The sequence below is a fragment of the Adiantum capillus-veneris genome, chromosome 3, assembly GCF_014529385.1.
Source record: "Adiantum capillus-veneris isolate H3 chromosome 3, ASM1452938v2, whole genome shotgun sequence".
Classification (NCBI taxonomy): Eukaryota; Viridiplantae; Streptophyta; class Polypodiopsida; order Polypodiales; family Pteridaceae; genus Adiantum; species Adiantum capillus-veneris.
The window spans coordinates 113,355,529-113,383,448 of record NC_140933.1 but is presented as its reverse complement, the minus strand read 5'-3'; the positions used below and the strand labels follow the sequence as shown (position 1 = coordinate 113,383,448).

At 40.0% G+C, this 27,920-nt stretch overlaps 1 protein-coding gene and 1 long non-coding RNA gene across 6 annotated transcripts; both read left to right on the top strand.

Annotated features, from left to right (window-relative positions):
* Window positions 1-632: 632 nt before the first annotated feature.
* LOC147461509 (MADS-box transcription factor 23-like) lies at window positions 633-25,101 on the top strand. Of its 5 annotated transcripts, XM_086509046.1 has the most exons (11): window positions 649-805; window positions 897-1,085; window positions 21,834-21,915; window positions 22,009-22,076; window positions 22,165-22,264; window positions 22,376-22,417; window positions 22,492-22,575; window positions 23,126-23,151; window positions 23,232-23,247; window positions 24,300-24,466; window positions 24,808-25,101. In XM_086509046.1, exons 2-11 carry the CDS (start codon window positions 904-906, stop codon window positions 24,923-24,925), a joined length of 885 nt encoding a protein of 294 aa, XP_086365172.1. In that variant the 5' UTR covers window positions 649-805; window positions 897-903; the 3' UTR covers window positions 24,926-25,101. The 5 variants fall into 5 exon arrangements, with proteins under 5 accessions (XP_086365170.1, XP_086365172.1, XP_086365168.1 ...); XM_086509044.1 differs by lacking the exons at window positions 22,492-22,575; window positions 23,126-23,151; window positions 23,232-23,247 and having other exon boundaries at window positions 633-767; XM_086509042.1 differs by lacking the exons at window positions 22,492-22,575; window positions 23,126-23,151; window positions 23,232-23,247 and having other exon boundaries at window positions 650-805.
* On the top strand, window positions 2,454-19,503 carry LOC147461510 (uncharacterized). Its single transcript, XR_015187600.1, has 2 exons — window positions 2,454-15,362; window positions 15,567-19,503. It is a non-coding gene; the product is annotated as an uncharacterized LOC147461510 (long non-coding RNA).
* Window positions 25,102-27,920: the final 2,819 nt, after the last annotated feature.

The following is a 27,920-nucleotide window of genomic DNA, read 5'->3' as shown; positions in this document are numbered from 1 at the left end:
GGGGATTTCCACGTGATAGTGGACGTTGGACATACATATACATGTAGAGGTGCCCAAGCAGCCCAGCCCAACTATAAATAATAGGAAAAATTACCAAAATACCCCTCTAATTTGTGGAAATTCCCAAAATACCTCCGATATTTTGTCATAATTTCCCAAAATACCCCTCAAGTTTTCCAAAATTCCCAAAATACCCCTGGTTGTGTGATTAAATTTTTCCAAAGATTAAAAAATTTGTACCTTTCATAAGAAGACTAATTGTCTATCAATACAAGATACTAAAATTAGAATTTGAGTAGGTTATGTAGGCTTTGGAGATGAATTGCTTCATTATTTTTAGATATAATTGCCCTTTTTTGCGAGGTAATTTGTGACAAATTACATGCTAAGCACTCAAAAACATATCTTTATTGTCAGAAAAGAATAAAGGAATGATGAGCTTGAATAATTCAACCAAAATAGATACAAGTGTATTTTGGGAAATTTTGAAATTTTGGTAATTTTCCCTAAATAATAAGCTTGAGCCTTGGTGGGCGAGTTGAGACTTGACTAATCACTGGCAAATGACCACCTTGTCACTTGGCTTTTAAATGGGTACTGGTTATTGGGCGGCCTTCCTTTTAATGACTAGTGGTGGGGCGCTGCGCGAAAAACGTGTCATCCCACTTTAACAAATCGAATAAGCCAAAAAATCTTGTGGTGCGCGCAAGAGCTGGAGCTTAGACAGGGGCGGAGCGAGGGAGCTGCACATTTCCGGGTCGGCGTAGGTTTGCAGCAGTGTTTACCCCTTCATCTTCTGAGCATTGTGAGCTTTGCGTTGTGGAAGCTTGAGGGAGGTGGCTTGCTTGGTGCTGCTCATGACTAACGGGTGCATCAGTGGTGCTGGTGCTGTGCAGGTACCCGATGGCGAGGAGGAAGATCAAGATCAAGCGGATCGAGAATGCAACAACACGGCAGGTGACGTTCTCGAAGCGGAGGGGCGGGCTGCTGAAGAAGGCACACGATTTGTCGGTGCTGTGCGATGCGGAGGTGGGCGTCATCGTCTTCTCCTGCAAGGGCAAGCTCTTTCAGTTCGCCAACCCCAGGTCAGCCTTCTCGCTATCCTTCGCTCTCCTGTGCTTAATGTGAAGAAGCTAGAGTCTGAGTGAGCATAATTGAAGAAGGCCCTTCGCCTCTTCTCACCGCCTCCATTAAACTACTGTGCTTAATGTGAGGAAGGCCTGAGGGCCTTTGCTTTCCAAGTCCCTTTCCTGTGTTTAATCTGAAGAAGCTGGAGTCTGTATGAGCATAATTGAAGAAGGCCCTTCGCCTCTTCTCACCGCCTGAGGGAAATGTTTCGGAAACTTGAAACGCCCTCAAATTGCAGGATGGGTCGACCACGAGAGATGGGCCTCGATATATTAGGCATAGATCAATTAAAGGCCGATGTGCCCTTGGAAGGTACCGCTTTGGAAAGCCCTAGAACAAGGCCTGGCGGGAGGGGGTTGCGTGCATTGTAGATCCAAGCTTATGAATATTAGGGTCTTGGTCCAACATCAAGTTAGTTCTTCACATCACTAACATGAGATAGGAATCAAGCCATGGTCTTTATATATCTTACGACTAGCACACTTTTATTGAGACATGAAAGGCATAAGTGGCAAAATTTCTTTTTTTTGCAAAGCTTTTGACATATGGATAAGAACTAACTGTATTCATTGACTAGGTACTATGAGCAGAAGAAAAGTACTTGAATATTAAGCACGATGTGCTCTCCTTAAACTTTTATATTTCACTATTGTTCGGATAACCGAATGTTTTGACAAAAAAACTTTTCATACTTGTATACAAGCATGTTTGGATGAAGTTACGCTAAAACAAGACTTCTTAATCCTATTCATTGTTTATAAAGTAGCCACATACAGGTTTGAAAAACTCTCATGGTATGACACTTCTCTTGATTATATATGTCACATTCTTTAAGCTTATTGTGATACCGTGTATCTCCTTTAAGTTATTTTATTTTTGTAGAAGCTCATTTACATAGTTGGAAATTAAGATCATGCATGCTTGTATTAAAATCTCAATAACATCCTTTCATGGATCGAGCCATTGCCGCATGATAGCCATATGGAAAAAACTATGATACTAGTCTTAACTTTTTTACAAAAAGGGATTTAGTATTTAGAGTGAAGGGTAATTACATAGTAGGTTTATCCCTAAATTGTGGCTTTTACAATATCATTGTTTCGCTAAAATCACACGGTTTTTTTCAAATTTTCATCTTAAAGATTTATGTTCATCATAGATATGCTTGAACTTAAGATCTTGTAGGCTTTGCTAAGTTTTGATAATAAATATCTTAATTTGCGTAGGTTCCTTATGTCAATTCTTTTAGAGCTTACATGCTACAAACATATAGAGGCATTGATGGATTCTTCCTAGCCCATCAGTCACAAGTCATAACGGTGAATCTTTCTACATAAGTCTCTTAAAAAAAATTTCTCCTTTATGTCAAGTAATATTCTCAAATATTAGTGCATCGGTGATTATGCTTGTTGAAAGAAGCCACTAAGTCTCCAAAAAGACCAAGCAAAATGCATTGACAATTATCGTAGAAACTGATAAGTTCTACTAGCTCCATGTGCAAAGTTCTCTCGTATAAAGCCTAGTAAGGATTGCACGGTATTTTCTAGGAGAAGTATAGAATACGAGTGTTGCAAACTTTTTGCAAATATAATATTACTTTGAGGCTTAAAGCTTGAATGTAGGGCTCAATCTTTGGTATGAGACTTGCTCACACGGAAGTAAGATGTGTACAAATATAGAATCAGTGGCCAAAAAGTTCTTAGTGCCACATGTACCTCCTTCAATGGTTGTGTATTGCATAGATTGAGGAGTTCGATGGTTAATTTGTCATCTTTAATTAAAGTTATCCATTTTTGTTTGTTTTCTAGATAGGTTTCTCATTTAATATTAACCGCGATGGTTATTTACGAGAACGAATGTCATTTGAGGTCTTGCCATGCTAAATTCAAGAATGATAGAGAGAAGAGTAGCACATACAATTGTGAGACTAACACAAGATACAAGAGGAACTTGTCACTAACCTAGCAGTACTGCCCGGACACACAATGATGACGTGGCAGTAATTGTACAAACTGGCAGTACGGACGTCCGTGAAATGTGCTGACAGGCTGGCAGTACAGACACTCGTGAAACGCGTGACTCTACGGACGTCCGTAAAACGCGTTGATAGGGTGCTGACGTAGTAGATTGTACGGAATTTTGCAAATTGCGCTCATGCTTTTTGCGGTAGCTTTTTGACGAGTTGCTTTTGGGTTTATAAGCTTTTGGGGCTCTGCTTTTGGCATTCCTTGTAAGAATAAAAGGATCCTAGGGGCTCACTCTTCAGAGCTTCCCGTAGAGTCTGAGAGTAGAGAACCCCTTCGGGAGTTGCACTTTGCTAAAGCATTAATATAATAAAGAAATACCGAAAGGGACGCCAGGTTTTGGGGCCAATATGTTTGGGCACGGAACTATGTCGGGCCGTGTCGACTCAAGTTTTTTAAAGTTGTGAAGTATTTTAAGTGATTTACTCGTGTGCCGTGTCAGATTCTTTGCTTAGGGTGTCCAAGCTTGTGACAAAGGTATCAGAGCACGACCGATTTCTCTGCTACCGAGAAATCCGATTCTCTTACTGCGACACACGGATTCAAACGATGAATCCCGCAAGAATCGGACGAACTCTCTTGATACTTCTGAAAGAAGAGGCAGTATGGAAAATTTAAATGGATTAGTAGATCACGAATATGGGCCACCTCGGCGTACGCAGTATTAACTAATGGAGATGCAACCTCAACAATAGGTTGATGAGTGCTCAAAGCAGATGCTCAAGTTTGCAAAGGATCCACAATATGCAAAATATTTTGGACTCGACACTCGATTGACGAGGTGCATACGCATTGGCAACAAGCCATTGATACACCAATCAAGTCAGCCCTCAAGCAATCTCTTGTTCCATGGATGTTTACTAAAGATGAACTCAAAAACGTTGTTGAAAAACAAGTCAACCAACTATTGGGGTCAAAGGAGAAGCAAATGAAGAAACGTAACAAGGGAATTGACTTCCTTGGTTACTTTGGCCAAAAATCCTCTTTTGAGAATGCCAGAAAACAGAAGAAGTGTGTACACTTCGAAGGATTGTCCAGTGCGTTCTCATCTTCTTTTGATAGTTGAGACAACTCATCCTCTTCTGACTCAAATCAAGGGCAAAAAGGCCAAGGAGTTCAAAGAAGCCGGACATGTAGCAAAATTTGTTTACTTTTCAAGAATTTGAGATACTCCCAAGGATGTAGCCTTTATCTAGCATTTTGATTTAGCATTTTTTGGAGGCATTCCAAGATTGGACAGGCAACATTCTTTTTGAAAGGCAATGCACAGACATGGTGGTCCACTCTCTTGTTAAGAAAAGAAGCACCAACAAAGTGATTGAAATTTAAGAAACTCTTTATTTCTTCATGGCTCACTCAAGAATATGAACGGGACGTGATTATCGATTGGAATCATATTTGGATGGTCAAGGCCGAATCTTTGGATACCTATTGTGAAAGATTTTGGGATACTTTTCTACTTGTCTCATCCTTTAAGAAGATTAGTTTTAAAGAGCAGATTGAGCGGTTTTTCGGTGGACTTCCCAAAGAAATTTGAGACTACTATCTTGAGAAGAAGTCAAAGTCCATACAACAATCAATGGGACATGCTAAGCGAGGATTCGCTATGCATTCGGGTAACTTGACTTACCCACCAGATGAACCTTCAACAAGTCACAACAGAAACAAATGAAAGAGAGATACACGATCTCAACTGACAGAAGAATAGAGAGATGAATATTTCAAAGCGGAAAAGTGTTTTGAATGTGGAGAACAAGGACATATCTTTGCAGGATGCCCCAAAAAGGCACAAGAATAAGCAAGACTGACATATTGAAAATACAGCGGTATGAGGAGATACTCGTTTCAAAACAAATATTAGAGGGAAAATTATGGATGAACTGGCATAATTTGGCTTTATGAATGAATGGAATATGACTTTTTGAAGATGATTTTGATTTATGTATTCTTGAGCATCGATTGCCTTTTAGAAAAGATAGCACATGCGAACAAAATAAGGGATTTATAATTAGGTATATTTACAAAAAAATGTACATACATAAAGGGTTCTTTAATATAGAAAGTGAACTTTTATACATAAGGAATGGTTTTTTTTGAAAAATACATACATAAGGGATACAAATATATACAAGTAAGAGATTATTTAAATACCTTCTGTTCGCACGTGATATGTGCAATTTTTATGTAGTGGACTCCTCGGGACCACACTACGTCCAATTAGAATCCCCATAGGCGAATTGTGAATACATCGTGTCCTAAATACTTACGAGACAATGAACTTTGAAACACATCTAGTCGATTATCCGACCAACAACAATGGATTGGTGCACTCATCCATAGTGTTTAAGATACGTTTGATTGGTTCCTTGCCAGATGCATATGCCTTGAACTCTGACCCACGGGTTCAAACACCGATAATTTGAACTCCAACACTAGGGTCCAAATTAATTATATGGAGTACTGTATGCCTCTCTTTGCCACTCACAAGCCTCTCTCTGGTTGAAGCTAGGGAGCAACTGCTCTCTGACTAGAAATCTGGTGCTGGATCCACTATGGTCCCCACCATGTGGGCCATGCCGATCTCCTCTATCAAATATTTATCACCGTTATCTCTGTCCAGCTTGCCTTTGCCTTTGTCTCTTTGTGAGTTCCTGTTTTTTTCTTTGGTTTCAAACTCCCGAGCCAAACAAAGCGTCGAGTCATATTTATAACAATGGCTGGCACATCGTGGATACTGAGGCAGCTAATTGAGTACTAGTACTACAGTCCTTGTCAAGCTTTCCTTTGCCTCTGTCCTCTAGTGAACTCATCCATTTGCTTTTCGCTTCACAATCTCGAGCCAAACAAATCTACGGCTTCCTTGAGAATTGCGGTTGAGCATAGGTTGCTAACTGGGCATCGATTGATACACTTTCCATTGCACCACGCGCCAATAGAAAAGAACAGATTGAACAGCTTTATGCACTTCAAATAACAATTGAACTGAAAGAGTTGCATGACACAAGATGGGGAGTGGCAGAGTTTCACCTTGAGAGAGCACTGGCCCCTAACCTTGTGCTCTCTCCCCCAACCCTGGAGCCCCTTTCGATATTTCTTTATATTGCTTCAACTCAGTACAATGCCGGCACTCCAGACTCTGCACCTTCTCCAGGAAGCATGCTAGAGAATGAGCCCTTGGCTCATATATTTAAAGGCCCTTGGCCATAAAAAGCAGTAACATGAAAAGTTATAAACTCAAAAGCTTCAGGCCCAAAAACGTTGAGCCCAAAAAATTGCCAACGTGATTTACAGAAATCTGTACACTTGCCACACCAGCACCTGTAATAAGCGCAAAAGGCAGAAATAGGTACTGTTGCCATGTCATCATGTCAATGTGAATTTCGGGTTGTTCGTATAGTTGTGCCACAGCATCAGTTGCTTTCAAGGAATTGAGAGTGTGTGTGGTCTTGTTTTTAATGCCTTTATGTCACTTGGCCCCTATCGGACGGGGTCCCATCAGTTGGTGGGAACTCTTCTTTAAAAATAGGCCCGGGGTGTTCACTAAGTTAAAATTTCCTATATCACGTGCGTTCACCAAAATGGATTTTAACTACCCCTTACACCCCTCTTGTACCCATGTTTCTGTAAATTTACAAGAAATCAAAATCCTGCTGTTGAATGCACATGCCATGTCACATATACATTGTTGAACTCCCTGGGAAAAAAGGCCACTCGGCAAGACTTTGCAAGTTGGTAAAACTTCTTTTGCTGCTCCCTCTTACGGTTTAGGCCCCTTGGCCGGGACCTGCAAGTTAGTTTCGCTCTTCAGTGGCTTGACACGTTAGCAATTTGTGACACCAATGGTTCGTGTTGGTCCTTCATAGCCGTTGGAGATAATCATGGGAACAAACTTCTAGGGCTTAAGTTGATAGCATTAAAAAAACTCAAAACAAACTATCAAGCACCTTTGCTGTTGTATACACTTCCTTTGGCGGCCCATCGTAGCCACCTCAGAACTACATCTCAGCATAAGCGTTCGCCTTTTGTCTACGTCGGCACACAAGCTTGTCGCTAGAGCCCCCTTTGAACGCAACATTTCAGAATGCTTTATACCTAAAAGGGTAGGCCGTCGGTTGTCCAGGGCACGCTGTGTCGTGTAGTGCATTTCCAAATGTGTGCAGAGTAGCAAGGTCTGTCCCAATACTGCCCTCATCCACAACGTTTCAGAACGTGTGCACGGTAGCCCAAGAAACACCCAAGCGCCGTTGCATACTTGGCTTGGCCTTTCTGCTCGCAGCGTTTCAAAAAGCCAATTCTTGAGGCCGTCTTAACAAATGCGAATAGTGCCACTTCTCTATGTATTTTGTTAAACGCTAGTCACCCCTCATCGTTTTTTCTTCTTCTTCTTGTGCTAGTCCTCCCCAACGATCACGGAGCCTTAAACTCTAATAGCACGTCAAAGTCGACGATACGAAAGCGTAGAGAGAGAGAGAGACACACACACACACACACAGAGAGAGAGAGAGAGAGAGAGAGAGAGAGAGAGAGAGAGAGAGAGAGAGAGAGAGAGAGAGAGATAGATAGAGAGAGAGAGAGAGAGAGAGTCTCCTTAACCAACCAACTTTGGCAATGAACAAACTGATACAATGTACAATGGGGACAAGGGGTCACATATATACCCACCTCAGTAAAGCCAAAATAAATAGCGGGATCACATTGGGCAGTTCACTTGAGATGCCTAAACTCAACATGGGATTCCCCTTTGTTGACGGGTCACAGGGATGGCCATTCGGAATGGTGTAGCAACAACAATCGGTTAGAAATAGGAAGGGAACGTGCAATGCCCAGTTTTTTTAAAAATCGAACGAATAGAAAACGACTAGTTTTTGGGGGGCTTTAGGGATCTTTTACACCTTGTTTCGAGGCTCTTTAAGGTGTTTCGGAGGCCTTTAAAAGGAGGTCTCCTCAATGCAATGCTCAAGCCTCAAGCTCACACTTTTGAGTCTTATGTTCTAGCGCAAGCCCTAAGCCTCACTCACAATCTCACTTGGGTCTTTGCCCTTGGCCGCAAGCTCTCATGCTCCCTCTATCTACTCTGGAGTCTTTAATAATAATCAAGCCTCTCTCTCAGGCGCCCTCAGTCTACTCTCTATCAAGTGACAAGCCTCTTCTCTCTCAAATTTCAAGCTCCCTCTATCTAATCTTTATCAAGCCTCTCTCTCTCTCTCGTCTCTCAAGCTTTGGGCTCTCTAGAGTCTAAATTCTATATACTCTCTTATCTACTTTCTCTATTTACTTGTGTAATTGCTTTTAAAAGAAACTTAGGATGCAGGCGTGTATACCAATGTGTATAGTGATGGTTATTGCATGTTAATAAAAAATAATAATTGTTGAACCTAGTTGTGATGTGTGTTCACATGGTGGTGTGGTTTAATGTTTTTAGCTTGGTTGGTTTTAGTAATTCTTAAGTTTTACATTTGCCATTACTAAGGTAAAGCATGAGAAGTGTTTGCTTATTGTTTGTTTTAGTAGCTGATATTCTCTAATCTTTTTAAGTATACTATGAGCATAAGATAGAGGCGCTAAAGCAAGAGGACTTTGATATCCTTCAAGAGATCCCAGTGGAATGTGGAGGTATCACTATGGTTATAGACAATCTACTATACGATGTTAAGACTCGGCATGGTTGATTGTAAAGCTGACAAATAAGTTTCGAGTCAAATGATAACTAGATATACCAACTAGCATGGCTAAATTCATGAAGGATATCTGTAGGATGCAAGGATTGCCTAGTTATATAGTACATCCGGTCAGGCGATCACAAGAGAAGGATGGTTAGACCAAAAGGGCCATTTAGGTTCTTGAGGATACACAACGACCATACACTCGCACAAAGCAATCCAACGGGGGATATGATCTATGTATCCTCAGAAGCATACCACTACAAAGAGTTATTCCCTTTGTAACACATTCGAAGATTGCTATATGAGTAGGCTATGCAGGAAGACTACTAGATGAACAGGAGGATTGCTCTGGATTCTTATAACATTCTTTGTCTCTATACAGTCTATATGTGTCCCCTACTACATGGAAATGATTGCATTTGGAAATTGTGGTTAAAGGAATGAAGATATATAGGATATCTCTCCTATACTCAAGGTTCAAGTTTCTAACAATAGCATGATTATTGGGATTGTTTCATTATCAAGTCATGACATCGAATGGGGGGCTTATTTATGATATATTTATTTGGAACAAGGGTTGTAAGTTGGATTTCATGCATCAAATTTGTCACTGCCAGGTGCAATGTACATTGGAATACAAATGAAATAAGCCAAATCTCCGTGCTTAAAGGCAACCAAATGTATAAGGATTGTTGGGTTTGTACTATAAGTTGGATTTCATGCATCAATTTTAAGTCACTGACAAGTCTAGTGTACATTAGGATACAAATGGAATAAGAGAACTCTCCGTGCTTGAAGGCAAGCAAATGTATAAGGATAGTTGGGTGTATACGGTACGTCATCAAGCGCTAGTCAAGTGGAAACATAGACTTGAGGAAGTTTGACACGATTGTTGGATCTTGTGTAGAGAAGTGGAAGTATAGTCGACAAGATATTATCATTACAAAATTATTGCACACATTGAAAAAAAGTACTAGTAATTAAGTATAAGCTCCTCTACATGTGCTTGACTGATGAGGAAGATAGCTTTGGCAAGAAGCTCCTGTACATGTGCTTGACTATTGAGGAAAACAACTTTTGCAAGATATGAGCAATACCAAATTCTCATACAAGTCTTCATTAGGAATGTAATACCACGGCAAGGTGGGATCGGTCAGATGAGGACAACTACACTGCTCTTTTTGAGCGATCAATTGACAATCAAGACTTATCAATGTGTTCTTGGCTATGTGTTTTGTGTGGAGACTAAGTGCTCGACTAACATAAAAGGCCTATTTTTAGGTGGCTGAAGTTTGCACAACTGCTAAAAGTAGGTACACTTGATCTTGCACATGCCTTGTACTAACATCGGAATGTACTAGCATTGTGTGTTGGGACGTGTGATGCCTTGGTGTGAACAAGGTTGTCGTCTCTCATCTACCCTATTTGGACTATACATTGATGATGATGTTGACTATGCAGAGTCAAGGTCGAGTTGGAGTTGAGTTTTCAGTACATAGGTACACATGTTGTTACATGTCGATGACACACATCAGGGATTAAAACACCACTTTTTTGCATGGTAAATTTTTGTGCATTTTGAGGCCTCATAGTGAACCGTGATAAAACCAAGTGTATGATCTTTCCCACCTCAACTTCGATACATAGGTGGATGCGTTTGATTCCTATTTATATGTTGGATTCACGTTTGTTAGGAGAGCAAGGAGGTTCTCATTGCTATAGGGTTTATCGGCCATGCTTGAAAGAATGTGTCAACAAGCACATTTTTAGGAGTTAAGCATGAAGTGTGGGCTCTTTCACACCTTTGTGTCACCGGCACTAATGTAAAAGGTTTAGTTTGGACACTCGGTTTATCCACACTATCAAGTAGTAGACTAGAGAAACCCTAGATATTGTAGTCGTCACATATGATTTGGAACAACGAAGGCTCTATTCTAGTTGGTATCATTTCTTCATCAAATTAGAGAGATGGGACTACCTAGACTCCCGAGATTAGCATATGAGGCCTCTAGAATATTGGCAAAGTTAGTTGACCAGAGGGTATGGTACAAGAGCACGATTACACCATGGAAAGGTGTAGTCGTACTAGTCAGGGAGATGGGTCTCTCAAGAGCACTGCTCTTAAGAGAATAGATAATCTTGGCCTTTTGAGGAAGGGAAAGCCTCACGTAGTCCAAGGGAAACTAGTGACAAAAACATCTGCCCTAGGAGCTTGGGTGCAATTGAAGTTTCGGTCATTTTTCTTGCACATTTTTAGTGTGCGAGGAAAATGGTCCAAAGTACCCATCTCCGACTCCTAAAACAAAACAAAACATGGAAAGGTGGTTGTCTACTCAATATGATTTGAGTGAACCACAGAAGTCCCTTTGACGAAGAGAGAGGAGGATATTGGTGAGATAGGAGCTCAGACAAAGAGACATATGAGAGACTTGGGTGGCATCGGCACAACCGCTTCCCACCAAGATGGCCTAACACCATGGTGCCACATCGTGTGCACACTATGAAAATGCTAAAAAAGACTATGGGATTTGATGCCTATCTTGATGCTTGCCTGAAAGATTAGGTTTGATTGGAATGTATGCCAAATTACATGCTTGGACGGGGTTTCGTTTGAGTTCAAGGTGGAAGATGTTTATATCTATGCCGAAAGTGGTATTTTTCGTGGGAATTTGGTATTTTATGGATATTGCAAAATTATGGTTGATATGTATGTCAAATGTGGAACCCGTACGGAGAGTTTGTAGGATTTTTCTTGTGTTTGTGATCCCGGCGCCGAGTTGCAAGTTTTTCGGAGCCCTCCTTATCCAAAAAAGAAGCTAAAACAATGGAAATATGTGAAGTTGGGGTGGGGAATGGGGGGCATCCATAAGCTGCCATGTGGCACTCCCTTTAACCCATATGCAAAATATGAGAATGTAGGCTGATGGTATATAAGAAACAAGGGAGATGGTCTTATGGTATCAAAAGGAAGAGGCCTCCCTTTCGGGATCTTCGTCATGGGTAGCTATGGCTGGAAACAGTGTTTGGTTGCTAGTGGCGACCACACGCATGGGCGCTTTATGAGGGTAATAGTTGGTTGTTGTATGTCGACGGGGTCGTGTCGGTTGTTGTTGGTGCTGGTTACATGTTTCACATTGGGTGGCCATCTCTTTAGGCCTTTATAATTGGCAAATGATGCTAAAAGACACAAATAGGTGGATAAATTGATTGTAGAAAGTACAAGCACTGATACTATTTAAGGAGGAAGTAATTAAGCGACCTAAAGAGGCGTGTCCTCTCATTTTGGGAAAACCTTTTATTAAGGTGGTGCAAATGGAGGCAGAGATTTTCACTGATGGATCTTCTTATGCTAGAATTCGAAGCAGAGATGGTAAGAGGTGTTTAATTTTTAACTTTGGGTGTAAACCCTACAAGGAACACGAATAGTCTTGGGATCAACCATAGTAACAAGCAATTGCGTTTCGAGGGCTTGAAATGTAAACGCCGTTTCCTCACTGTTTGAGATCGGAAGAAACTTTTTGAACCTTATTTTTTTTAAGGGTCAATTTGAAGGGAAAAGGGAAGGGCTTGAGCGTTTGCTCCAGACTGAGGATCTACAGGAGGTCCTCGGGGCACTCAAGAGGGGTAGTTGCCCACGGGACGATGGTTTGACTTTGAGTTTCTTTTTGGAGTACTGGGAGGTGCCTGGTCGAGTCCTTTGTAGTGCCTACCAACTCATTTTGCATAGTGGGGAGATGCATGACAATAGGGTTCTTGTAACTCGTAGGTTGAAGGTTTTGAGTTTTTGTCATATAAATTTAGAAGTTTTGTCGAATATGAAATTATGAGCAATGACTTATCTTTCTAGGCTTCTTGTTTTACGTATTATATTGGTTTTTTTAATAAATAAGAAAACCTCGTTTCTTAACCATTTTGACTGAGGTCGAAACTCCGAAACTATAGTTTTTTTGTTTTTGTTTTTATCGTTTTCGTTTCGGGTTGTCACTATGGGATCAATCTTTACCAAGATTATCAAAGGATTTTAAAGAGTAGACAAATATATAGGAATTTTTGAGGTCTATTATAAAGCAAGACCATGATGATACTTATAAGAAAAAGCTCTTGCTGATTGTTGATGGTCAATTTGGATTTTTCTTCAAGATTTTTGGATTAACTTCTAAAGGTTTCGTATCTTACATAAAATTTAATGGTTTATGGAAATAGGGAAAAAATTGTGTGCAATGTTTGAAGAGATTTTCAAGGGTGTGAAGTGTTGGATTCAAGTGTTATCTCATGAATTTTTGAAGAAGTTTCCTCTACCAATACAAGGAAAGAACTTGAAGTATTTGTGTAATGCCCAAAGAGAGATGTGCGAAGTTCTTTTGCAATTTAAAGAACATTTCGGAGATGGAGGTAATGTACATGCTAATACAACATTCAAAAATGGTAGCAAAGAAAGTCAAACTTGTAGTAGTACCTCTACCAAAGGACGACGAGATTATGGAGAAGGCTTTTCAATAGCCTACTGTCAAAGATTCAAGGAAGATAGGACACAAACTTACCAATCGAGAAAAGAGACCAGGCATGCAATATACAAAGTGTTTGGTCAAGTGGAAAGATTCTTTTGAAGAGAGTTGTATATGACTTCAAGAGTTGAAGATTGGAGATGAGGATTTTTAATCACAAGAGGAGATAAAGTGCTACAAAGATGTAGGAAGGCTTTCGTTTGACTAGGTTGGATTGGATGTGTAGGTTCTAACATTGTAGCATCAATGATTATTTTCATTGTTATGTATATGTTTTGGAATATACGACCTATACTAACTCAAAATACTTATCTTCCAAAGTTGATTGATTTGCTTATGAAAATATTTGGATGGGAATTCTGAAAGCTTTTTGTGTTTCTATTCAATTAGGTGGTTTATAGTTTCTAAAACGAATGATACTTTGAAATTTATTCAAGATATATATTGGTAAACAGAAGATCAGGAATGTGAGAATTGATTGTATTGTGGATGATTCAAAGGCTTTTGCAAGGAGAGACATCTACTCTATGAGAGAGATTAATCGAGATATGATGAGTTTAAATTAGCCATGGAAATAAGGGATTTAACTACTATGCGTAAACCGTTGGGATTCGTAAGAACATTAAGGAAAATTTGGACTCTCAAAGGGGCTCTATAAGGACTTTTGACTTTCTCTCTCTTGTCTAAAACGACCACACGGTAAATTTTTTACAAGTGAAATTAAAACTTGTCGTACCTTTCGGATTTAGAATGTACTCATCGAGATCTATCCATTGGTATATAGCATGCCATTAGATTCCTTATCTTTTAGAAGATTCCATTCTTTCATGTGACAACTCCATCTTATAAACGGAATCTCTCCCCACATTTCAGCTTAAGTGGGGAGGTCATAACTTCTACAAACCAACTTCAAATTTGTCGGAGTTTGGGGATTTACAATCTACTTTCTAAGATCTTTCCAATGATATGTTCGTTGATAGGGTTTTTGACAAAGCGTTTATGTACTTCATCGGATTGCCCACTTTGGACAAGAGAGGCAAAGTCAAACCTCCTTATAGGGTCCCTTTCAGAGTCCAAATTTTTTCAAATGTGAGTACTTTACCACAAGGGGCCACCGACTTGGTTGCACATGTAATGAATGGTATGAATAAGGTGTTAAGGTGGGTTTCATTCCTCAGACCACGATGCCTTTTATTGATGATGTGTCAATAAGGAGTAAAAAGGGTATGGCAAGGGACCAGAGGAGGTGCAAATTTTTTTTATCAACCATATTGCTAACTGTGATAAGATTTTATCCAGGCTTGAAGAGGTTAACTTTACATTTTCAAGGCAAAAGTCCAGGTTAGGAGTTAAAGAAGTTTTGATTATGGGCCACTTGTGTGGACCGTTTAATAGAAGACCAAGTTCAATTAAAGCTGAAGATATCCAAAGGATGAAGGAATCATGCATTTTAGCTCTACAGAAGTTCGAAGTTTTTGAGGTGCATGTGTTTTCTACTTAATTTGGTTTAACTCATTTTGCTTATGTTGCAGAAGTACTATATGAATAGCTTTGAAAATGAAAAAGGTTTATACGGAAAGGAGTGCATACAAGATGTGACAATGTGCTTTGATATTGAGAAAAGTCGATTATAAGTGAGAAAGATTGATTATTGTGACCATCGATACTAGGCCCATATGAATTGGATGGACAATTGGACAAGACGATAAGGATGAAAGTATGTATGCTATAAGATTTGGTGCTAAAGTATTAGTTCTCGATAAAGAGCATATTTACAAGTTAAGAAAGAACTTAAGGGTGTTGTAATCGTCTTTTTTTTATGGGTGTTACAATGGTAGTAGAGACGGATTGCTTACATATTTTTGGAATTAAAATGAGTTGTTCAACACCAAATATTGCCATGTTATGCTGGATTGATTACATTAAGTCTCTCTGTCTTGGATTTCACCACATTGCAGGAATAGATAATCCAATTGTTGATTTGTTATCCATACATGCTCAGGTTTGAAGAGGAAGAGGATATGATAATTGAGAACGAAGATGTAGGTTTGAAGTTTTTTACCTTCTCACAGCTATATACAAATTGTAGAAAGATGGTTTATGCTCTTCTGACTTTCTCTAAAGAAATGTATAATGAAGATTAATTGTTAACTCGTTGATATTTGAATACATTAACAAAGAAGGAAGAATGGAGCGACCAAGAATGTAACATGATACGAAAGAAGGCTTATGGTTTTTTTCTATAGGATGGACATTTAGGGAAGCACTTGAAGCAGAGGAGAGGGACTCCTTAGACAGTAGTATGTGAAATTACAATTTATCAAGGAGTTTCATGAAAGCTTGTTGGAAATAAAAGAGTTTGGACTACTTCTGCAACAATCAAGGATCGTGATTGAGAGAAGGAGATGCATGAAGATATGGTTTAGTTTGTGGAAACTTGTACGACATTTTTATTCGAACATAAAGCACCTTGATGGTTTGCGTCCTCTATATCCTTTGGCTATGCATTTTAAATGGGTTGTGGGTCTAGTTAGTATGCTTGAGATCTAGGTCAGATGTAGTATATTGTGCTTACAAGGGAAGATTTTCCTAACTAGGTTGGAGGAAGGGCTTTAAGAATCAAGACTACAAGTCAAGTATCTAAATTTTTGCTTGAGGATGATATATGCAGCTATGGATGCATTGGAAAAATTACTGTTGAAAGGTGAAGTGGATGCTAATGAGACCAATGATTTCTTTGCTGGAATGGGTATTGAGTCAGGGATTCCTTTTCTCAAATGGGTATTAAGCTGGCTCTCACTATTGCATATAACTCGAAGGGAAATGGGTAAAATCTTGGGGGTCACCTATAAGTCAACTATAATATTGTATCTATTTCGTAAGTTCAATAGAAGGATATTTTTAAATTCCAGTATTGTCACATTTTTACCTATATAGAGGGGTATCATTTAAGGAAGTTCATTTTAAAAAAAAAAGATTGTATAGAAAAAGGGTGTGTTATAATCATGAAAAAATCACAGATAAGGGATTTTTATAATACTCGAACTCACGCGATATAATGGTTTTACATTGAGTGAACGCCTCGAGGGTAAAAGTGAACAAGAGTATCCTTATATTGTTGAAGAATCCTTGACAACAATCTTGATGATAGCTTTTGGGAAGATGGTTTAAGTGGTGGTTTGATTCTTATATTCTCAAAACATATTTATGACAACGCTCCTTATGTGTTATGCATGCTAGATGGTACAAAAATGAAGATATCTATTGCTGAAAAAAGAGTGAAACTCTTCAAGAAGCGACATGCAAGTTGAAGATGAAAGCTTGGAATTTTATGAAGATAAGGAAATAAATGATGAAGATATACATTTGATGGTGTTGTTGATTTGGATGAGTTTTGAGGTTGACACATGTTAGAGGGTGTGCTGGTTTAGAGAGTGAATATTGTGCTACATCATTTGCACGGTTTTTGTCTTCTCTCTCTTTGGGTATAAGAATAGGGCAAGTAGACATTCATTTTTTAGGTTTTTTTGGTGTTTTGGATGCATTGGTGGTGTCAAAAACTTAAAAATATAACACTAGTTAATAGTTTTGTGATTTTATTTTTCATTTCAATGATGACGAAAGACATATTAAATGAACGGCACGCACCTCATGAAAAGGATACTCGCATTTAAGGAAAAGTTGACTGTTTTTAAATATGGTCGAAAAGCTAGGTTCACTTTTCAGAGTGTTTAGTTGTCCTTTTGGAATAAGTGTAAGTGCATTTTAAGAAATTTTTCTAGAGAGAGAATTTCTTAGAAGGCTCTTCAAATGATCTCTGAAATCTCCTAATTATGTGAAACAAACTCAAAGAGATTAGGGTTTTATGTTTGTCTAGAAGACCTAATTGGTGTGGACAAGACCTAATTGGTGGATTAAAGAGGATGATGTTTGGATTGGAATGTATGAATGTATGTCAAATTACATGCTTGAAAGGGTTTTTTTTGAGTTAAAGATAAAAGACACTCAGTATATATGCCAAAAATAATATGTTTTTTGGAAATTTGAAAGGTTTATGGATATACGAAACAATGATCGATATGTATATTAAATGAGTATATGATCCACCTCTACATGCTCGCTCTTCTCCAACAGAGATGTCACCTATTTTTTGACGCCGTCGTGCCATGCGGGATCATTGTCGTGAGCCCATGGTTGATATCGTTACCCTTTGTTGTCGCTGTGATTTTGGTCGCTCTTCGCCGTTGTGTGCACGTGTAAAAGTGTGTGTGTGTTTGCATCATTATGTGTGCATGTGTGTAGGGGTGTGGGAGGTATTTTCGGGTTGATCCGAGGCAGAGTGAAAAAAGAGAGAGAGAGAGAGAGAGAGAGAGAGAGAGAGAGAGAGAGAGAGAGAGAGAGAGAGAGAGTGAGTGAATGAGCTTGAGAGAGAGGGAAAGATAATGAGAGTAATGAAGTACGCGTGTGGGGGTGATCTGCTAGTGTGCATGGTGTGTGTGTGTATAAGCTGAAGGAGAGAGAGACCTACTCTGCACACAGAGAGAGAGAGAGAGAGAGAGAGAGAGAGAGAGAGAGAGAGAGAGAGAGAGAGAGAGAGAGAGAGAGAGAGAGAGTATGTGTGTGTCTCGGGGAGAGAGAGAGAGAGAGAGAGAGAGAGAGAGAGAGAGAGAGTATGTGTGTGTCTCGGGTAAAGAGAGAAGGCTATTCATGACCTGTCGAAGAGAGAGAGAGAGAGAGAGAGAGAGAGAGAGAGAGAGAGAGAGAGAGTATGTGTGTGTCTCGGGTAAAGAGAGAAGGCTATTCATGACCTATCGAAGAGAGAGAGAGAGAGAGAGAGAGAGAGAGAGAGAGAGAGAGAGAGAGAAGGGAGTGAGGGGGAGGGGGGGGAGGGTGTGTATGTGTGTGTCGAGTAAAGAGAGAAGGCTATTCATGACCTGTCGGAGAGAGAGAGAGAGAGAGAGAGAGAGAGAGAGAGAGAGAGAGAGAGAGAGAGAGAGAGAGAGAGATTCTGCTATGAGGGAGAGAGAGTGAGGGGAATGGCATGAGGGTGAGAGGAGAGATTGTGTCTATATACTCAGGCTGGGTTCACATTTGGGAGGTGGAAGAAACACTCCAAAAAGTGCTTTTCCGGGTGGAAGAGTTATAAAATGCATACTTCCGCCACCCATTTGTTCACATAGAGGGTGGAACAAAAAATGACTCGATTTTTTTTCGCCGTCTATTGTGAACATTGGGCGGCGGCGGAACAAATAGTAAAAGGAAAAAATATTTATCAAGTGTACCAATAAACCTCGGGAAAATTACCAAAATATCCCTTTGATTTGTGAAAATTCCCAAAATAGCCCTCTAATTTCAAAAATTCCAAAAATACCGTCTATGGTGTATCAAATTGCCAAAATGCCCTTCAAATTTTCTAAAATTTCCTTCGGCTGTGAAAGTAAATTTCTCCAATTTGTTTTTAATAATAAAAGGGTATTTTGGTAATTTTCATAAACCTTAGTGAAAGAGGGCCCAGGGGGTAATGAAAGTTTATTCTAGTAATGGCTTAACGTTCGTAACGTTCATGAGGGTGAGCCTTTGACACGGCAGCCCACGTGGAGGGTGGAAGTCCTTTGGGCGGGAGGGGGGGGGAGGGGGGGGTTGGAAGAAACACCCTGAATGGCTTCCATGAGCTAGCACGCCTTTTTGACTGGTTCCGCCGCACTATCTGAACACCCCATCCGACGTGCGCCCTTGCGATTGGTTGCCTGCAAGCGTCTGTGTGCTGCTCCTGCCTAGTCTGAAACCACCCTCAGTGTGTGTAGGGGTGTGTGTGTGTGTGTGAAAGAAAGAGAGAACAATTCTCTTGTTGGCCAAGGGGAGAGAGAGAGAGAGAGAGAGAGAGAGAGCTTAGGGAGGTGGCGGTGAAGAGGTCCCTCCTCCTCCTTGTTGGCGACTTTTGTGATATAATGGCCACCCCATTAAAAAAGTATATGCATTAATAATATTTTAATAAGGGTGGAGCCCCATAGGAAAGAAGACTCTTGGGAAAAGAAGATGCTCTCGGCTCCGCTAGGGCTTGACAATAATGCAACTGCTTGACCATTTGTCCCATGGCAAGATGCCCTGTTCTTGTGAGAGGTTTTCTGTGAAACTTTGATCCTTCGAGCGGTTGTTTGTGCACGGAACCCCCCCCCCCCCCCCCCCCCCTCCCAAAATAAAAAATAAAAAATAAAAATAAAAATGACTCTTCAACAGTTTCCTACCAGGAACTTCTAGTTTCTTCCGGTAGCTTCCAACCACGTTGCTTCTTGTAATCAAATTGTTCCAAAAGATGATGACATGGACTAAAAAGCGGCCCTCACCGCTATCAAAGAGAGAGATTTGTTTCTATTTAAGAAGCAATGCTCTCTTTAGGTTAGCTCCTAGAGTGTGTAGACCAATGTAGATTGGGACTATTCCCAAATCCCACTAGATGTTTAGCGCCTTTAAGAGAATTGCTTCCTTAGAGAGACTACACAACGGGGAGGGCAGCAATGATAGATTACCAGAGTTCGTCAGAGATTTACTATCCACTTATGGCCACACAAGACAAACTCACAATTTAGTGGATAGAGAGCCTTCCATTAACAAGAGACTCAAGGCCCTAGGTTGTCGATTACAAGAAGTAGTACTTAGTGAGATTTTAACAATTTGACCTCTACAATGTCAATAAGAAGAGGAGAATGGACCAATTCTTTTAAGTTCTCAGGAGATGCATGGCCACTTAAGACTAGCCCACCACTGGTTTCCAGACATTTGCAGTACATGATAACAACCGTCGAAAAATTTAGGTGCTTGAGTGCATCCCCAAAGTTGGACCGTCCAACCTTGGCTTGAGATGGTTGTACTTAAACTTTGTGCCCGCATTGAACTACCTAACCTCTAGGGAAAAACATAAGCCCATAAACTAAAGTTACACACAATAATGTAAGACATATATGCATGTAAATTACCACCGCGTGTGATTCAACGGCTTGGGCTTCATTTATTATAGTGCTCTTTTAGTCGTCCCTCGAGCGTGTAAATCCTAGATGGTCTTAAATGCCCATGCATAGCTGGATGTAAGACGAGAGGCTCGTTGGATAGATCTTGACCCAAATTAGGGGCTGGAAGAAAGGAGGGTACTTAAAGGCGGACCACCTCTTTTATGAGGCATGTGCTCTAACCAGTGTGAGTTTTCTTGATCCCAATGGCCAAACTTGCGGATGCATCTTGAACCAAATTAGTGAAATCGCAAATGTCCACCCCACCCATCTCGCAAAACGTAATTGATTTTTGGGAAATTTTTAAAATACCCCTCTAGTTTGTGGAAATTCCCAAAATACCTCTCAAATTTAAGAAATTCCCAAAATACCCTTAAAAATGTCCTTCAAATATTCCAAAATTCCCAAAATACCCGTGGTTGTGAGATAAAATTTCTCCAAAGATAAAAGGAAGTTATAGCTTTTCATAAGAAGACTAATCAGAATTTGAGTTGGTTATGTAGGCTTTGGAGATGAATTGCTTCATTGTTTTTAGACATATTTGTGTCTTAACACTAGACTTGTAATGAGCCACATAATTGATCGAAGCCACAAAAATGGCTCACATCAGGATTCTAGTAAATGAAACATAACTTTTGTATATGACGTCAAAATTTCATGAAACTTCTTAATTATGGGTTTAAGATATGAAAAAGGTTTCTAAATACACAGTTTACATAAAAATCTTAAAAATAAAAAAATTTACTTTTCTAAAACGAGTAAATTTTACGTAAAACTACACTTCGCTGCTTAACTTGGAGAAGTAAAAAATGTTGGCATTCTTAAATATGGGTTAAAAAAGCTTGGTACATCTATCGCATGTCTATCGAGGGATTTTTTAAAGAAGTTTGGGCCTCCTTAACAATAATTTGATTTACTTTCAAAAGAAAATATAAGAAATTTGTTCTTCCGCACAAATTAGTTGTAGAAGATGGCAATGAAAAGACACCTTTAGACCTTCATTTAGCTCTTCACTATTTTTTATCAACTCATTTTGAGTGTTGGTCATGATTCCCTGAAACATTATGTAGATAGCTAACATAATGTTGAGAATTTTTTTATAAAAGTCTCAAAAAGCCACAAAAGTGGTGGATTTTTTACAAGACTAGTGCTAAGCACTTAAAAACGGATATCAATTGTCGAAAAGGAATAAAGATTAAAAAATCTTGAAAACAATTCAACCAAAATATATACAAAGGAATTTTGGGAATTTCCACAAATTAGAGGGGTAGTTTGGTAAATTTCCCTTGATTTTTCCCTCGCCAGACCATCTGAAGCTTTCCACCGCACCTCATTGGCGGGCACATCCGTCAGCAGTGTTTCAGTAGGGTTTGAGAGAGAGAGAGAGGGGTTAAAACGTTTGAAGTTGTAGCCTATACATTTGATTCAGCTCTCGGCAGCTGCAAGGCGAGAGAAACGAGTCCTGCAATGCAGTTTTGTTGGAGGGTTTTGTTTGTGTGCGTGTGGCAGCATGCAAAGCGTTATGGAGCGCTACATGAAGAGTTGTGACCCCTCCGAATCTCCCAAAAACAACAGCGCCGGCTGCTCTAATGTCAGTACTTGACAATCAGCCCTCTTAATTTTTCGTTCTGCTTGTTCATAATGTTCACTTTGGTGATAATTATCAATGTGCATGCCCATGTAGCTCGGCGATGGCAATGGCGATGCGGACAGGGTGACCCAATTCACGGAGAAGCTCAAAAGTTTACAGAGGTAGATCTAAGATTGATAAGCTTCAAGTAATCGTAGCCATTGGCAAAGCTTATCAATGGCATGTTTTGACAAAGCTTTGCCCTTTCAGTATCTTGATTGGTGACGATTTGGAACGGCTGTCGTCGCGAGACCTTATCCGTTTGGAGCAACAAATCCATGACAGCTTAGGACGAATCCGTGCTAAGAAGGCAAGCAGGCTGTCCTAGTCGACGAACACTACTTTTTATCTATTTGGCTCATGTCATGCACAGTTTATCGACGTGATGCGCACTAGATTTCTTTTTGTTTTTCTATGGCAGGAGGAGCTATTTCTTGAGCAACTTCAGGAGATTAAAGAGAAGGTATTTGACGTCTGTGCTGTTCAAGTCTTGTGCTTTATATTACAGCCATTTTAAGAGGTATTTTGGGACTCTAGGTGACCATGGATAGCAACAAGTTGCCTGCATTTAAGTTTAGGAGGGAATCTTTTGAGCTGCACATACCAGGGTATGCCACCATGGTAGTACTTTTCCGAAGCAGGAATACTTCAATCAAAAAGTGTCAAGACATCTCAAATCTTATTTTGGTGCTATGTGTTTGTTGTCGCAGCGCACAGGTTTTGTTACTTTAGTTTATGGAATATGCTTGAAAGAATGAGGGTCTCTGTGTTGCTTCAAGGTTGCATAAATTTCTTGAATTTATCGATCAAGACGTAAATTCTATTTTATTGCACTGGTCATCCAATATTAACGAACTTGTTGTTTTTTCTTCAATTATTTGACTCCTAAATGTTGCAAGAAACTTGTGACTTCTAAATTCAAAGTTTGCATGCTATGGAAGTGTGACAGAAAACGTGCATTACACACAGACGTAGTCACAAAGATACACACACATACATGTTAAACATAAATCTTGTTCAGTCCTTAAACGTATTGCATGGTTCAAAGTTGTTGTTCTGTACCATACAACATTTCTTTTCATACTTTCCGTATAGTATTTAACATATCTATCTACCTTGGTGTTAAGGCTTTGTGTTCCAGAGATTAAACATTGCTACAGAGTATCCAAAGGTCCTGTCTTTTGAGCAGGAAGGATGGTAAGTGGCAGAGGTAGGAGCCCCCTTCTTCCTGAGGAAGGACAGCAGATGTGGAGGTACCAGGTACTGTCAGGAGTAAGGAGCGAGCTGTTTAAGGTACTGCACTTTCCGATAGAAGTGGTATGACATTGTCTGTGAAGCTGATGATTTGCTACTTTCTCTGTCTGTGTGGAACTTACCTAACGTGGACGATTCTTACCTAGACGAGGCAAAAGGGCTACCCACTTGTCATCCGTGGCACAAAGAATGGAAATGGAATTCTGTTTTCTTCTGATAGGAATGGCTTCTGGACTGCTATTCCAACCTTTTCAAGCCATTAGAAGCTAACTTACTGTTGATAAGGTCATATTTTACTGCTTGGCAGGTTTTCATGCTTTCCAGTCTGTCCATGCTGTAAGCATAGGGCACTGAAGGTGGTGTGTGGCGAGCCACTGGATTACATCCAATGGCTGGCCGGTCCATGAGGGTGTCGATGAGTTGTATAGATGACTGTGAGACTCTTTTATATTATGGAACATCACACAATCCTCTTCCATAATCATTTTTTATGAAACATCACACAAAGGCCAAAGTCAAGTCCTAATGATGTGTTCAAATGGCACTGATTAGACAAGGCGTGGAAGCTACATTCTGTGAGTTACGTTGAAATGTGAAAAGTTATGGAGGAAACCTGCACGTATTATTTCTCTGAATACTGATTATGCAAGTCAGGAGACATTGTATATATCATAAGCAGAGTTTTCCGGTCAGAAATTCGTTTGTTGCAGGCCTTCGTGCTTTGTAGGAGAAGTGAGGGATTGTCCCGCAATGTATCCATGAGGTACATTGCAGCTTACTGCTCAAATAAAAGGTTTGCTCTAGAAATTACTGGCTACTTGAGGAGGATCTCAAATTTAAATGTGGGCTATTTTTTTGTTAGATGGCTGCAGTCCTAGGTGAGCCTTGCGAGGGTGATGTATGTCTTCTCCCCTGCGGTTGGACTGAAACACAACCCGTAAAAAGTTTTTTTTTCTTTGCTTGCTGTAGATGGTGCTTTGTTGAGATGTTTATGTATGAACAAAGCTGTTTCAAACTCACACTGTCTGTCGCATATCTTTTAGTTTGTACTTTTTTTTCTGGTGACATCTTTGAATATGCATGTGCAATAGATAGCAACGACACGGAGGGCAGCTACTGGAAATTCAAATGTGCTGGAAAAGATTGTGGAATTCGCGTCTTCGGAGGTAACTGGCTCTGGAAATGCTGGTGCTGGGGGGCACGATAAACATGCATGCGATGGAGCCCCTCTGATGGATGCATCTCTGTTTGCAGAGCGGTATGTTGCCTTCAGATGCTCTTCTGTAGTGATCCTTGTTGTAGATCAGAACATGTTTTAATTAAAACCATCAGTTTGTTGCAAGGTTTGCTATGCAACACATGCTTTAGTGATGCACATTCTTAGTGTTTTTCTGTTATGGTTGTGATCGATTATTATTTGCGGTCTTCTCTAGACATTGACACACCCAAATGATATCCGTTTTGTATATGCGCATACATTAGGACATGTCTACAGTATGTCATATGCACTTGCTCTACGAGTAAGCATGCAGACAGCTTTCTAATTGGTTCTTTGTGTGAAAGGATGGCAATGCTAGTTTCCTTATGTTGTTTGTGCAGGGACTCGGTTGCTCAGAGCTATCAGACAGCTGAAGGTCTGCCTGTGGCCAAGCGCTCAAGAATGACTGAAGACCTTAATAAGTCACCACCCCGGTGTGAGGAATGGAGCAGCGACTAGTATAAGTGATGGTGCCTCTTCGCATATGCCAGTTTTGCTTTCACTTTGACTTGATTGTAAACATGTACAAGTATTAACACTGCTTTCAAAGGATAACCTATGGCAATATACCTGGCATATATGACCCTATTGTATGGTTTTTATAGCTCTCAAAAATATATGCATGTTCAAGAAAATAGATCTGCTGCAATTTGTTGTTTTTACATGGCATTGCACGCTGTTCAGACGAGATTTTGACAAACATTTAGTCAGAGTCCTGAAGAGCACTTTTTTTTTTCTAATTCCCATATCGACGTCTGTGGAGCCTGCTATTGAATAAGATGAATACTATAATACAAGTCCGGAAAAAGGGGGGGGGGGGAGGGGGGCGGTATTTTGCAGCTTTTTTGTATTGCATAAGCAAAATACAAGGCCTGAGGGCTTCACAGTAAAGAGCAGAATTGGCAGTGAGAAAACGCATGGGACATAACAAACCATAGGGGAAAAAGTTCCAATAATAACGCATGGGACATAACAAACATAGGGGAAAAGTACCAATACTACAGTGTTACAAAAGATGGATGAACATCTAGGGCTAGGGACAAAGGAGTGATGGAAGGGTTGTAAAAGAGAACTGTAGTAGAAAATAGGCCACCCTAACTTGTGAAAACTTATCCAAAGAGTCGGCTTGGATTTCCATTGTTCAAAGGAGTAAAAAGAGGTATCACATTGCATAGTTTGTTTGCATCAGAACTTTGGGGGGGAGAGGCTCAAGGCATCCTTGGAAGCAATCAATAGGGCTATGACTCTCTACAACATGTAAAAGCATTTGCATAAAATAGGACAATTCTGAAGATGAGGCCCGAAACCGACCCACCACCCCTTCGCACCCAACGTACCCACCAAACAAGAGAATAATGAGAAAATGCAAGAAACACATGCAGATTAGGGAGGCACACACTCACACCCCACCTGCAAGCAAACACACAGAACACACACCTTATGGACAAGCGAATGCCACATGCACTCCCTCTGCATCAAGGTGTATTTTTTGGGTTTGGTAAGTCTAATGCATATTGTTTCTTTTCTAGTCTAAAAGCTTAGAGATGTGAATTTTCACACACAGATGAAAAGTTGTGCCTTTGTTATTGAAATCTCTTGTCCTATATTAAAAGCTAATCTCGAAACTGCTTTCTTGTCGCGAGTCACCACCTCTATTGTGCCCACAAGTCGACGAGGAAGCTGAGATCTCTCTCTCTCTCTCTCTCTCTCTCTCTCTCTCCCTAAATTGTTAAGGCTCTCAGCTTTGGCCTTTGCTATAGCCAAGGGACTCAACATCCATGCGTCTCCATGCTTTGACAACCACATCCGTTGGGAAGGCCATCTTCTCTTCAGAGTTTAAACTATCCCGGCACTCCTTTTTGATACCCTCTCAACTTCTCTTCTCACGTTTTGTGACCTCTCTTAGAACTTCTTCACCCTATCCAACTTCTTCGATTCTTCATCTCTCATCCTAGCCTTCCTTTCTTGATTCTCAGGCTCAACTACACCCACGACTACTGGCTTTCTGGTCTCTATAGTGCTTGGATCTATGCCGCAACAATTTGTTAGGGACAATGGATAGGTAGTACATCATGTATTACAACTCTAGCGTAACAAGACACGAGCTAGTACAATGCATTACAAGGGGGGATTCTTGTGAACATGACCAACTACAACATATTGTAGCACTTGCTCCCATCTTGCTGTGAGTTCGACTACTTTGTTGCTATCATGTTTGACTGGCCTAGTTGCTCCCTACACAGTACAAGTAAAAATATCCTTGTAGATACCATTGAGCATTGCTTGCTCTATGGTATATACAAGTCATGAACCTTCACATCGATACCTTAAACTAACCTAAAATATCCTTGAACATTGTCTAACGAGTTTTTTGTACCAATGTCCCGATGCCTACATATTTGAGAAATGTGCATTCCAAAGTTGTACTGGTTCCATTTGAACATCCTCCCCTTTGAAAGTCATTATTGCGGAATCATGCAGATAGAGTTGTTGATGTGAGGAGACACAATGTTACAACATTGCTGCATACTAGACGAAGTGCTCCACATAACAAGAGTGTGTGCCACCCATGTAGGATGCTGGTTAATGCCAACTCATGAAGTGTGACTATGAAAATGTAGATTCTTGACATATTAACATAGAAGGTTTATGTGAAATATTGACTCATTAACCCTATTCCTCCTATGCAATGCAAGCTTTTAGTAAGAACACCTTGCCTTCTATGGTTTGATGCGACTCTTTTCTATTTGATATCAAAAGAAAAAGTAGACCATAAAGGTCTCACACCTTCATATGCTTACTTGGAGAGGACTATTGCCCAAATTCTATCGTGTTTACTTGAATTTTGAAAGCAGAATACGTGGATGTGGGGCAAAATAGTTCAGCGTGATTGTTAATTACGTCTGTTGGAATGTGTGGTTACAGGTTATGCTCAAGAACACAACGAGAGAGCTACCTATTTTTTGCAATGGATGGTTGGAGTTTTTCAATGATTGTTGCAATCTCTTAAATTGTGTGCATCATCAATTTGCCAATAATTCGAGGTGGATAGGTATGATACAAAAAAAACCTTGTGCGGTATGGGTAATCAGTACTAGTACATAAATTTTGTTAGGTATAGAATACAAATAGATGTACGTGTCTATGTATGCATACTTGTATACATGTAAATGCATGTATATGCTACACACACACACACACACACACACACACACACACACACACACACACACACCATATGTATAGAACTCTAGGTAAATGCATGCATACACATGTCTGTGTTTTGTGTCTTTTAGCTAACAATCAATATATGTAAAGTGTTGACTGTTAGTTAAAAGACACAAAACACATGTCAATGTGAAGTACTGATTACTGGTACGATATTTATTGTATGGTATGAAAGATTGATCAATACTCGTTTAAAATGCAACCTTGCACCAATTTTAGGTTTGTT